This window comes from Argiope bruennichi, chromosome X2 (assembly GCF_947563725.1).
Source record: "Argiope bruennichi chromosome X2, qqArgBrue1.1, whole genome shotgun sequence".
In the NCBI taxonomy this organism is placed as follows: Eukaryota; Metazoa; Arthropoda; class Arachnida; order Araneae; family Araneidae; genus Argiope; species Argiope bruennichi.
In genome coordinates this window covers 9,301,022-9,315,561 of record NC_079163.1, presented here as the reverse complement: position 1 = coordinate 9,315,561, position 14,540 = coordinate 9,301,022, and the positions used below count along the sequence as shown (strand labels likewise).

Genomic DNA, 14,540 nt, shown 5'->3' with positions numbered 1-14,540 from the left:
GCTGGTTACTAACATAGCGGATGTTTCCGCTGCGGCGATTTTACCGTCGCCTCTCACTGAAATCTAGCGTTTATACACACGATGGTAAAAACTTAGTTGCATGGAACTGACCTTAAAACAAACCATATGAGAAATATTCCATGTAGATATTTTGTTTCGTGTGTACGAAAGGTCTCCTGGCAAAAGATCCCAAGATATGAGGGCATTCTGATCACCATGACATTGGCAACATAAAATTTGCCGTTTTCTTATTATTATTATCAGAGAAACCATTTTTCTCCTGATAATTTTTATGTAATTCAAAACTAAAGATTACAAATGTAATAAAATTTTTTAAATTATTAATATTTTTAAATTAATAATTAGTAAAATTATTGCGATTGTTGCTAATGATTGTAATGATATTATTACTAATCATTATTTTTAATTTTCCAATAATGTTTATATTTTTTATATATGAAATGTTTGTTTAAAGTAATCAGTCGTGATTGCTACAGTAAATAAAAAACAAATTAATAATCGAAGCCAGAAACACCTGCGAATAATGATCGTCTGCCACTGGAGATTGTAATCACAGCCACATCGCATTTTTTTACAACCCTTTATAGTTTTGAAAGTATGTATTGGCTGTGCGTTTATGACTCCGTCCTTTTTTAAGTTGAAAACACCTTTTATAAGAAATAAAGAACGATTTATCCAAAATATTTCTCCCAAGAAACTACAACATTTTTTCATCTTTTTTGCAACAAGCGAATTCCAGGCAAATGGTCTAGTTGTTTAGGATGCAATCCAATTATCAAACCAATTTTTGATAACTGCATTAGAATTGAACTTCTCTTCAGAAAGGGTACTCTACATGGTGTGAAACAAATAGTAGTCTGAAGGTGCAATGTATGGAGAATATTACAAAAGGGGAAACACATCCCAGAGAAGTGATTCTAAAGTTTCTCTCACTGGCGTGGTAATATGTGGGCGAGCATTGTGGAGTTGGAAAGCAACCTTGTCATCTCTTCTGTCATTTCTGTATTTTTCTTCTGCAATGCTTTGTTCATTTTGTTCAACTGTTGCTTTTTGTGTTCACCATTAAGGGTTTCGTCCAGAAATGCTACCAAAGTTGCATCTTAGATTTTATATGCTCTGTCTATGTGAACTGATATCATCACTTTTAAAACGCCGAAATCACTGTTTGTAAATTGTATTTGACGAGACATGTTGATCATAAATGATCAACAGCAACCTATGTATTTCCGATGTAGTTTTCTTTGCAATGAAATAACGCATCATAACTTCCTGCATATGCTGTTTGGCACAAAATTCTGCATGTTTACAAAGCTACAAATATATATAATATAACATTAACCAGTCACACATTAAAAGGTTGTCATAACTTTTAAAAGCAATTTTCCTGAAGTATTTATAGGCTAGCAGCACTATTAACACCATCTGTTAAAAATGGACGGGTTCATATTTATATATACAATATATAAGATGTAACTATGTATGAAAAAAGTATAGACTAACCAAAATCGTTTCTCTTTTTCTTTCAACACATCGAAATTTATGAATTTCCAGGCAGATTTCATTTCAAGCTTTTCTGTACTCATATTGCAATGTTTTTTTGTACATCACTTGCCCTTAGAATAATGCAATTAAAATTTAGATCAATCATGATCACAATAGAAAAGACCAATTGATACTATAAAAACTATGTTTTTTGAGTGGAGGTAAAACTCACTCTTAGAAAATAATTAATGTTAGAAAAATATCTGTATGTATATACTTGCATTTGGTTGTTTGCATCTCCAGTTGCAATGCTTTGTTCATATTTTTATGGCGACAGTGAAACTGTATTCGACTCTAGTGGCAGTTATTGGCCCTATAAACTTCTCTTTAACAAACTGACTGTACAGTTATTTTTCTGTTTAATGTGTAAGCGCTAGAGGAGTGACGGCCAGTTCTGTGCTTAGAAAAATCTGTTATGTGTATAAACAACGTGAAGGATTGAAAAGTAAAAGACACTATGTTTCGACAGTGTTGATACCATCATCTAAGGGTTTGTTGCGTATAGTTAGGTCTTATTTATATTAATTTGAAATATCAGAAAACATATTTTATGAAACTTTGAATAAGTGCCGTCTTAATAAATCGGGTATGAATTAGGCTATTTTAAAACTTTTTTTTTTTTTTTTTGCTGTGAATAATATAAAATATTCTGCACCAATAAGTTGATGAATGCTTTATACGAATAATTTACAATCTGCATGTTGCTTTAAAAATACTATTTTCTACTTTTCTTCATAATGAGAACTTTAAAAAGATTTACAATAAATTGGCATTATTATTATCTGAAATATAATCCTGAGTTTTTGTCTAGTGCTAATGACTGAATGAATAAAAAGATACTCAACTATAAATGAAAAAAAAGAAAATGAAATTTAATGATTCTTTCAATAGCATAGATGCATTTAATCTTGCTTTTGTGAGTTAGCTTGCAATTTCATTATAAGGTTTATGGAGAAAATGAAATCTATTTTTCAGGAAAAAGGCTCTTTCGAAACTGGTTGTGTTCACCTTTATGCAACCCTGATATGATTTCCAACCGATTAGATGCTATTGATGATCTGCTGCAAATTCCTGAAGTTGTTGAAGCTGCTGTTTCCATTTTAAAGAATATTCCTGACCTTGAAAGATTGTTGAGCAAGTATGTTAATTTTGTTTATTAGAGTAATATTTTCAAATAAGTCCTGGCGCATGTATAGATTTTTGTTCATCCAGCTGTTCAGATGCATGTTGAAAGTTTATGGTGTCAAGGTTGAGTGCATATATCCAGCTCAATAGTTCTCCATCTGAATAATTAAAATGCCGCACCGATCGTCTTTTGATGGAAAAAAAGAAAATCGGACAGTTATCGGATTTGGGCTTAAAGTACTTGGATTTCTGCCACAGCGCGCATACATCCAACTAAGCCGTTTTGCACCGCCCGTTTTGGCTTAAAGGTACCTGTAGGTGCTCTAAAATTGGTCCGCACGTGATACGGAAAGTGTTGCTAGGGTGGGTAAAATGAGGCCTGAGCTGTAAATAAAATCCCCTAAAGAAGAGAATTCTGATCTTAAGGAAGAAAGAGAGGGGAGAGTGCATGCTTGGAGACGGGTGAACTAACATTTTCCATTTAGTTTAAAAAGTAGAGAATAGTGTGCGCGCGCGTGTGTGTGTAAGCATTATTTTATGTTAATCAGGATGTAGTTTTGGAGACAGTGAAAAGACTTTCGTTTTCGTGATGTCGTTTTATTTCATTTTGGAGAAGCAGGCTTTATGTACAAGCAAGAGCGACACACAACACAGAACGACACAGAAAGGAATGAGAAAAAAGCTCTCGAACATTTTATCCCTGGTCTTATATAACCTGAGACATTGACAGGGAAAATATTTCTCCATAGTGCTTATATACAATGAGATTTCGATAAGGAATTTCGCTACACGCATCGAAGAGGCAAGGGAAACACGAGGATCTTTTAAAAAAAGAATGCACTTATTGGACATTTTCTAGCCCTTCACGCGGAGTGTGGGAAAGTTAGGCTTTCAGTCGATTCAGCAATTTTACAAAGTTTCTTTTGAATTAATTAAGTACAGAAAGTGGAATTAGATTAGGAAATAAGATAATATTTTAGAATGAAGTTACTATGGGCTAAATTAAGATAAAACCTTGGAAATTAATTAAATTGAAATTAGAGTTTAAAATATCATTCGAAGCTGATTGGATCATAGTGAAAGTTCGATCTATTCAAAATTTCGGATTGGGTTGAGGGGTGGAACTGAATCTGGGGGAAAAAATACAGTACACTCAACAGTATCCGGCCTAATGTGGCGGAAGGACAGGTCGGTTAACAAAAAAGCGGGAAAACCGGAGTTCTATGAACTCATTTCTTTGCCTAATAATACCAGAAGACAAAAGTTTTTATACCAAAACTCACTGTTATAATAAGTGTTTTCTCACTTCTTATTGAGTACTAAGCCCTCCATTTATCTTAAGGCACGTAGAATGTGAGCACGTTCACGGTTCGGTGAAACGTAGAAACAGTTGCCCGTAACTAAAGTGTCGAGTTAAAATAGAATGCTGTACTGGTAGTAATATTAAAAAACTAAAATAAGAGTGAAAACAATGCCAGTCCGCACTTACCCTATTTTCACTTTCAGTATACGAAACGTGTTTCTGTAGTTTCCAGTCATTATCCTAGTTTTCATTTCTATAGGAATCACTATCGACATTCATTTTCTCTTGTATTACCCGACACTCTTGCTGCTTGACACTTCCTTTTTCTAGAAACGTCTGGGGCGAAAACGAAACTTTTGGTACGTATTGTCAGCTTGTGACGTTAAAAACGAATAATAAGTAGAATTTTATAATTTTCAGTAATAAGCAACAGATTACAATTTTGGATTTATTCCACCTAAAATGTGGCTTAGAATTTTCTTGCCCCAACTCAGTAAATTCAGAAAAGGGCTTTTTTTAAATACAATTTTCAGTTATGACCCTGAAGTATCCCAGATCAATTATTATTATAAGCAATGTCTTAAACATTGCATTAACGGGAAATTTAAAGACTCAGAGAAGCTTTTGAATTAGAAAGATCGAACTTGTCATGTTCCAGTACATATATAAACCCTGCTAAATTTTTCTGAAATTAATAAGCTATTTTCGTTTAGTAGATCGATAATTTTATATTATGCTAGAAAAATTATGAGATGAAATATTTTCTCTCAAATAATCTGTGTTAATAAAATGATATATTAAATAAACTTACCTCATTGGTTATAAAAACCTTTTGAATGAACTAGATTACTAAAACCAGATGTATTTATTTTTAAAATATTCCTGAACAAAGAATTTATTTATAAAAATGGCGATTGGAAGTTTTTTGAATGATTTCTTGATACTTCATTCCTAGATGCAATTGTCTACGCTTCTCAGATATGCTTAAGAGTTTATACTCAACTCTCCTGTTTAATGATTGATAATGATTCAGACTAATACTGATGTAAATAAAAAAGAACCGAGAACAGCGGTGATGAATGATTTCAAATGGTACTAAATAAACTAAACATTTTGGAAAATGAACCGATATCGGAAGTGAGTGGCAACTATCAAAAGTAGATAAATGGATGTAGGAAATTTATCTTTATAAACTGAAATGTCCTTCCAAATAAAACTCATCATTCTTTCTAATTAATGAAATTATTTCGCTTAAAAGAATCAGTTGAAAATAAGTCTGAGGAATTTCAAGAAAAATTTAATTTTATCGCTATAATAATGATAATAAATTAATGCTGCATACCAAGTGCTCCAACATGATATTAAAAGTCTAGTATATTCACTCTCCCATTCCAGCTAAATAGATGGTTGGATAATTCTCACACTATCCGACTATGTTGTTCAGTTAGAGAAGAAATCGTAGGTATGTGCGTAGCCTAAAGGAAATCGACTGAAATCTTGAGCAGTTGTTAAAAGTAATCTGCGCAATTGCAAATGAATATGATTGAGCATCTTTGTCTTCTCTTAATATTAATGCCTATTTTACTTTATAGTTGTATAAGTTTTAGATAGTAATTTTATGGTATAATTAGTCTTGATCCATTCTTTGTGTTGGAACTGTGCTCATCATAATTCACAGCAGTTCTTATAATAGATGCATTTCATTTATCTTTTTCATTCATTCTGATGTATTCTACATTGAGTGAATATGTTATTAGTTGTTTATGGATGTTTTAATAAATGAATGATGAGAAAAAGCATAAAAGTAGATTTTAAATTCTGAAATATCTTTTGATAATTCCAACATTTAATGATTTTATAGTGGGAAGTATCATTTATAATAATTGAAGTTGCATGTATTTGCTACTCTTATATTTATTTTTCATGGGAAATATACATAGAAGTGCAATATTTGAAACATTTATCACACAATGTTTCTCTATTTGCACATTCAGCCTTCTGTAACAAAATGATTCTTTGTTCGTAAAAATAAATAAAAATAATCATTAGAAATTTAAAAAAATATTATTTAGAAATACTGTTTAAAATTATTCATTTATTCCAGATTTATTAACTGATATTCGTTTGTGTCCAATCATATTTAGGTCCCACCAAATCGAAATTTTCTAGCCTAAATTGAAAGCATAAATGTGCCTAGCATATTATTTCTATATCTCAATGGCATCACAGGGCCCAAGAAGATTAAACTGTCATTAATATTATTTTTTATTGTAGTTGCTTACTTTAACATTGAAATTTGATTAATAAGTTGGATTGACCTCAACAAAAAAGGTACAATATTATGATATATATCTAATTTTGTGGAGTGCAACTTTTCATAATTACCATTTTGAAAATTAACAAGATTACATATGTATATTATTAGTAAGTTAAATTTTAATTAAAATTTTCTCCTTATGTAGAATACACACTTATGGGTTTGCTCGTTCACAATTTCATCCTGAAAGTCGAGCCATCTATTATGAAGCAGAAACATATAATAAAAGAAAAATAAATGAATTTTTGTCTACCTTAGAAGGTTTCAAGCAAACTTCCGATGTGATATCCATGTTTGAACCTCATTTAAAGGAATTCAAGTAAATATATTGCATTCCTTCTTATTATTGTTTCTTTGCACATATGTTCAGTCATCTGACATAAAATTTAGAACACATTTTTTCTAAATTTTATGGAAATCGTCTCTTATGTTGTTAACTTATTTACTCTCTTAATTATTTTATGTTGAATGTTTATATTTCAATTTTGTCCCGTATATTTTGTATCGTTCACAAGCACATATTATTTCTTATTTTACTAATTACATCTTTATTATATTAAATTTGGGGTTTTCTGGTTATATTTTAATGAAATACCAAATAGGGATTATTCATTGAATCCTTGGGTGTGTTATTTTCTGCACTTTGCGAAAAAGCAAAATTTCATCCTGAAGTAAAAATAAAAATAAAAATTTAGTTTTACATTGGTAGACTAGATGTATATATTCATCAGATTATTGGACAATTATACATATTTTAAATCTGATTAAGAATTCTATGTATGTGGCAAACTCGACAATAGTTTATTTTAATAATCTTTCTTACTCCATCATTAATATATTAATGCTCCCATCTTGGAAGTCTTTTATAGGAATTAAATACTATGGGTGACAAAAATACTAATTCTGTAAAAAAAAAAAAAAAAATGAAGAGTGTGGGATTTACAACAGCTAGTTAATTGTAGATAGCATCAGAGTTCAATTGCCCTAATAATCTTGTTTTTGAAATAAAATCTCTTTTGAAAAATTCAATATAATTATATAATTGTTATTGAAAAATGTAAACTGCCATCATTAAGTAAAATTATACATCATTTCAAAAATAGTATTTGTATTTGATACACAGTAGTGTATAAACTTCTATTTTTTTCCCAAAACATTTTGTGAAATATTTTTTTAAAGAAATGCATCCTTTTCTTTGCACATCGTTTAACAGATCATTCTGAGCAAAAACATGTTATTTGTGTAATAAGCATATGCTGTTTAAAGATAATTTTTGGTATTTATTACTTTGTTAAATAAAGTAATCGAAATTGTTAATTTAAAAATCCACTTTACAAATTGCTTTCTATAAACTAAACGCACTTTCTTGCCATGAATAATTTTATATTTTTAAATTGAACAGCATATTGACATTTACTTATATTTTGACCTCTAAGCATAATGATATTTCATATTTCAGGTCTAGTCTCCTGAAGCAGTCCGTATCATCAGATAAAATAATTGGTCACTTTCCGGATATGACAAAAGAATTAAAGTATTTTGAAGAAGCTTTTGATCATGAGGTAGCAAAAAAGCAAGGTAAGGCTGAATGTGACCTACGTTAATAAATGAATTAATATCTCCCTGATGAAAAGTTTATCCATTAGTGATCGTGGATTAAATAAAAGTGAAATTAGGTTGTTTTATTTATTTTTTAACCTGGAATTTCTAAACATGCGAGATGTAAATTCATTATAATTCTAAAATTCTTTATTTAGAATAAATAGATGATTCAAATTTATGATAAGGTTGATGAAACATTATAACTAAATGCTGTATATAATGTTATTAGTTATTTATTCTCTTTAAAAAATACATATGAGGTTTTCAATTAGAAAATCCTTCTTGATTCTTTATCAATAAAGATTTAAAGAATATTTAAATAATTCAACAGTTTTCATGAATTATTCTCATCGTACTAACAGTCCTTCTCTAATGTCTGTTGCCTAAAAGCTTCAGTTTCTAATCTAATATTTGAAGGTTTTGATCGAAATCATTATCTACGTCTATATTGTTATGAACTTTCAAAGAAGATGCAGATCATGTAAATGCAACTTTTCTTAACACTTTGAAACTTTAATGTAAGTTTAACTTAATAGATAGTTTTTTTTTTTTTTTAATGAGAAACCAAAAAAATTATGTACCTTGTGAAATGAAGTATAGAAGCATGTATTTTTTGGTTCAATGAAGTTTTTTGAAAACATGACTTTAATGTAATGCTTGTATACATGCGTACTGCATGAATATTGTGAATTATATAATGCTATATTAGATTTACTCAGTTTACTTTTATACAGATGTCATTGCCTTGCTCTGAAGGTACTGTTTTTATATATGCCACTTTTCATTAGTAATTGTTTTGGTTATGGAAGATTTAAATATATTCTATAAGAACATATTGAAGCATTCTATTTCTTTCATAGTAATTATTAATTTTACATCTTAAAGTTGTGGAAGGGACAAAATTATATTATTCCGGACACATTCTCTATTTTTTTTTTTTTTTTTTTTCATTAAACAATTTTACTGTTAAGACCACTGGTAGTGAAAAAAGGTCTCATTGTAGTTTGTTCTGTGATATGAAGTTCATATAATAATTTGTCTAAGATATGACTAAAATTGAATAGCTTAGTATATTTGTGCTGACATAGTAAAATCAGCTTTTAGAAACTGTCAGTAAATAGGTCACAAACATTTAATCAAGCTGTTTTTGACTTTTTAATTAAATTAGATACAAAACAATCTTTTTACAATACTATCAGAAGAACGAATTACAAGAGGAGGAGTAACAGGAGTATTTGAAAATGCATTAAAATCGGCAAAGAAAATTATGGTGAAACTAATGAATGAATAACCAAATCTATGCATTTGGAAAAAGACTTATAGGATTCAGTGATATGTACAATATATCACATTAATTTTCCTTGTATTTACGTTATGGTAAAACTTTAATAATGTTTAACATATAGATTTCACTTTCAGAAAATATTTAGGTTTAAGATTCCGCACACCATCCAATCCCAGCAGTACTTATAAGGAGACAATTCCGTATCAGTCCTCTGTTCTAGAATTTAATATAGATTCACCTGATTTTTTTTGCTTTTAAAACTCAATAACAGGACAAAGCACAAAAAAGACTCTTGGATTAAAGAGGATAATCAAAAATTAAACATTGATAAAATATTGAATTATTATAAAACCCTGCAACTTTCAGTCTCTTCCAAGATAAATCAGGTAAAAAACAGGCTTACACCTAGAAAGCTTTCGGTTTCCGCACAGGGTAATTCCTAGATGTATAATGTAACAGATATAGATATGGTTATTATATCCCCTGCTGATTCCGAACCTCAGTTATTGGCGGTCCTTCCTGTGGGAAAATCCAGTATCTCAGGAACCTGATGCAGATGCAGAAATGAGTTCTTCTAATGCATCGGAACGTGATGCACTAGAATGTAATATGTCTGAAAGCGAGGAGGACATACCTGAAGAAGTTTGTCCTCCACCACTGCACTGCCTATACTGCACGCAAACGGGAGAAAAGATCCTCCCATATCATTATTGTAACCAAATAAAAAGATAGCTCTTCTAAATTTTTGAAGAGAGGTTTTGACTAAATTTTTGAATTTCATTTCATCAAGGCCGAGAGTCATTTTTCTGACATCCAAATAGGATATGATGGATTATTTTCAGTTTTACAAATTAATGACTGTTATAAAATTTTTATGCATACGTATGGATGCTTGGTATAAATGGCTCAAACATCGTTTAAAAAACTCTTTTAAATAATAAAAAATGAAAAAACAAAACATTTAGAATCTTTAAAAATTTTAAAATATTTCAGAAGTAGTGATTTTTGATTTTCCCCGTATTGTGATATAAAAACAAAAACTAGAGTATGATTTTGTAATTCAATTTAAACTTTATGTTTTTTGCAAATATTTTTATAGGCACAGTGAATTTTCATAAGAATTTTATATTTTTCTGAATCAAAATTGATTTTTAACAATCTAAAAAGACTCACAACGTAAGATACATACCAATTTTTATTTTACTGTTTTGCAGGAATCTTTATTATAAAATATGTAATGTCCTCGAAAATTAAGAAACTTGGAACATTTTAATGATATTTAAATCTTAAAGGAAGATCGTTTAAAAAGTTATTAAAATATATTTACTCTTTTGAACTCATAAATATTCATTTTACTAAATAATACATTTTACAATATTATTTTAGTTACACACAAGCATATATTTTGAAGACGAAATGTTTATAAGGAAATTTCATATTTGTTTTTTTTTTACCCCCTTATTTTAAAATCCACTATCCCCTTATAAAGTATCTGTAAAACTATCTTTCAATCCATTTGACTAACAACACATAAACAATATTACAAATTCATAATAATATTCAAATACATCATACAATTATTATTTAAATCAAAATATTTTATGATAATGTTTTTTTTTTTATTACTGCTTCATTTATTTATTTGCTGCACTTAAGTTTCTATAAATTTTGAAATTATTTTATTTTAAATTTGCAAACTGAATATTTGTTTCAACTTATGACCATTGACCAATGTAGTTTTTTTTTTTTTTTTTTTTTTTTTTTTGTTAAAAAAAAGCTGTACATTTACTTAATTTAGATTAAGGATAGCACAATGTATTTAATTGTCCCATTTTCACAGAATCTTATGATAGCAAGGGTTCTGCTCTCATATGAGACTTGTAGGAAAATTCTAATAATTTTAATTTATTCACATTTAAGAAATTATTTCCTAATCACTTGAACTCAGGTTTCACTTTGTGAAATACGCGGGCTCTTATTTTCCTACGCCGAGTTTAACACGAGCTAAATTCCAAACGCCTTTTCTAAAACTATAAAAACACGAAATACTTTCACATGGTCTTTTTTTTTTTTTTTTTTTTTTTTTTTGCTTTCATCGTTCCTATTTGAACAAAGCAGGTGCTTGGTCATGGTTCTAACAAAGCATTTTTAAAATACGCCCTAAAAATTGTAGTAATTATATAATAATGAAGGGAAAGAGTAAAAATGTAATTTTTAGTCCAGTTAATCAAGTCTGTTCTGCTCTTTCAGTGTGATAAGTTTGTTTTTTTGTTTTGCCCTAGTTTATTTTATGTTAGAATCAAATCTACTTTAAGTTCTTCAATGATCTCCTCTGTGTCAGATTGCTTTGTTAGCATTTTTAGAATGATGATTTAGCAGAAGTCAAGTCAAAAATACGTTCCATTTAAACAGGATGTTGCTTGTTTTTTACTTTGCTTTCACTTGCTGTTTAAGCATGTTCTTTTGTACTCTTCCTGACTGTAATCCTACAAGTGAAGACATTTGTGTTCTGTAGGGAAGACTTTCTTGTATGAAACGCTGAATTATAGAGTCAAATTTAGTATATTCTATTGCATTAGTACTTTCAAAGTATTGTTCTTTCTAAGTGTCAGTTTTCTATAAATAACTTATTTTGAATGCATTTTTTGAAAAATATCTTGAAACATCTTTTTAAGTAACAAGTGTCGTTGAAGATATATATATATATATATGCTTGCAAATTGCTTTTGCTTTTTATTCATATGTTATATATTTACTGTTTACAATCTTTTTTGAAAGGTAACATCATACCAACTCCTGGAGTTGACAAAGAATATGATTTTGCAACAGCAGAAATTGACAAAATTGGTAAAGAACTTGACACATTCTTATCTGAACAAAAGCGTGCATTGAATTGTAAGGTAAATGATGCTCATATTTATTTTTTAACGTTAACTGCAAGCATTGAAATCATCAAATTCTAGTATTATTATTATTTAATTTGTTTTCATTCATTCTTATGAATGAATGTGCTTTACATTATTGTTTAGTTGTTGAGAGGGGTCAAATAGGTTTAGCTGACATTTAATTTTGTGAAAAATATTTTGATGCTCAAATGAATTGGTACTTATTTTGTATTTATTTTAGTATTATTTTGATATAATATTCATTTTATGAATCAAATTTAAGCTTTTATTATTTAATTCTTCGTTTATGTTTTTTTTTTTCTCATAATAGCTCTGATTTGTAAAAGTTTTGTTCCTAAACTGAGTTTATCTTTTACATTTCATCCTTTTAATAAAACTTCAGACTGCATGAAATTATTTTTTATTGGTCTTATGGGAAACAGCACACAATCTTCCTTCCTTCAGTGTAAAGGATTTTATTTTATGTTAGAATTGATAACAATATACTTCTTATTTTTTTTTCATTCATAAGCTTTTTGTGTGTATTTCTAGTATTAAATTGTGTGCAAGATTAATTTATGGAATTTCATTTTTTATAAAAGTCTGTTTATATGATGTGATGTATCTTAACTGTGAGAGTACTTTCTTTTTTTAAAAAATTCAGCCTTAGCAAACATTTAATTCCTTTAATTTTGTTAAAAAATTTGTAATTGTTTCATTTTTGTGTTATCTAAATTATAGGTCTCTTATGTTGGAACTGGAAAGAACCGATACATGCTAGAAGTTCCTGAAAATAAGAAGGTTCCCAGTGAATTTGAATTTCAAGGTGGTAGAAAAGGTTTCAAACGCTATTACACTAAAGAAACAAAAAATCTTTTGGCCAGGTTGACATCTGCAGAGGAGAGTCGGGCCTCAGCGCTAAAAGACATTACTAGACGTATATTTGCTCGCTTTGATGAAAAGTGAGTTGTATCTGAATGTTTTAATTTTCTTAATGTATCCTTAAATATAATTTTTATAAATTTTTACCAAGCGATGCATTATTTCTTTCAATGCTTTTAAGAATTTTGAAATCAGTATAATCTAAAATGCTGAAAATAATCATTTTCTTTTGTAATAACTTAATCGAAAGGACAAATTACTAAACCCAAGAATTATCAAAATAATGAAATAATTGTTGTAACTGCTGATTCAAAGTGCTGTGCGAAATTCATTTCAATATTTCTTTGCCAGTTGAACGAGTTTCGTTTGTTAGAAATTGAGTGACAAATATATTATTATTATTATTATTTGAAATTGAGATCAACATTTATTGTTTAATAGGTTAAGAATTTGTAGAACTTATTTATTTTTAGTGCTAACAAATGCATGCAAATCTATTCAAACTTATAATTTCTGTAGTTTACTTTCAATTTTTCTGCAGACATTTTGTAATGACTATCCATGATGAATTATTATCTATTTTGATCCAATTTTATTGATTTCAGAATACTTATATGATCGATTTTTTAATTTATTTTTTTTATTTAATTGTTGAAACTAAAAGTATTTGAATCAAATTACTGTCATGTAGATAGACTTGGTATATTATCTTGGCCACTAATAAACAAAGAATACATCCCACACAAATATCTCGAGAAATATCAATGTTGTATAATTTTTTATTTTATTTGCAGTTGTTTAATATGAGATATTTTATAGAGTTAAATACGTTTTGACTGTCAATGTTGCTTTTAATTGTTATTAATTTTTAAAACAATTTAAACACGTTAATATTAAATTTGAACTACTCTTCCACTTTTTTTAAAGTTTCTGTTTTATTTTAATACATATCCCTTTAACAAGGTTTCATTTATTTCAAAATGGAGCTTTCTAAAGAAATAATGTGTTTAAATTGTTAAAAATGTCAATGTCACCTATTTTTAACAATGCTTAAAAATAGGCATAAGTAATTCACTGAAATGGAGGCAAGAAAAGTAAAGCTGTCTTGAGCAAATTAAATATAAGTTTGACGACAGCGGCCATGGAAAACGAGAAATCAACCAATATTATTTTTTAATCAGAAACTTCGGAAGTTAAAAAAAAAAAATGTCTTCTTAGAATTCAAAATTTTACCTTTTCAATGATGCTGATTTCATTTTTCTGCTGTTTTCTTTCAAAGTTATTATTAATTCTTAAGAAAACGCATTTAATTTTAAAATAATATATATATTTCTGAGTTGAGCAGCATTAAGACTTCACACTACATTGCCAATATTTTTATATTTTTAATTTTTTTTTTCTATTTCAATGCATACGTCTTGAACAGTTTTGTATATATTATAAAAATTTTATCCATAAGTAGTTTCTCTGTTAAAATTATTATATATGAAAAGATTTTAATCCCAAGTGATGCTGGGTATATTAAATAATATCTGGATAAAATTGAATATCTTCATGCCACTCTTTATTAATTTCATT

At 28.6% G+C, this 14,540-nt stretch overlaps 1 protein-coding gene across 1 annotated transcript in view; it reads left to right on the top strand.

Moving 5' to 3' along the window:
- The window catches only part of LOC129960899 (DNA mismatch repair protein Msh6-like), a 100,586-nt gene that overhangs the window by 53,537 nt on the left and 32,509 nt on the right, over window positions 1-14,540 (top strand). Inside the window, exons 17-21 of the mRNA XM_056074617.1 lie at window positions 2,539-2,701; window positions 6,454-6,627; window positions 7,768-7,886; window positions 11,974-12,095; window positions 12,822-13,042. Coding sequence (XP_055930592.1) covers window positions 2,539-2,701; window positions 6,454-6,627; window positions 7,768-7,886; window positions 11,974-12,095; window positions 12,822-13,042 — 799 coding nt within the window. The remainder of the gene's footprint in view (window positions 1-2,538; window positions 2,702-6,453; window positions 6,628-7,767; window positions 7,887-11,973; window positions 12,096-12,821; window positions 13,043-14,540) is intronic.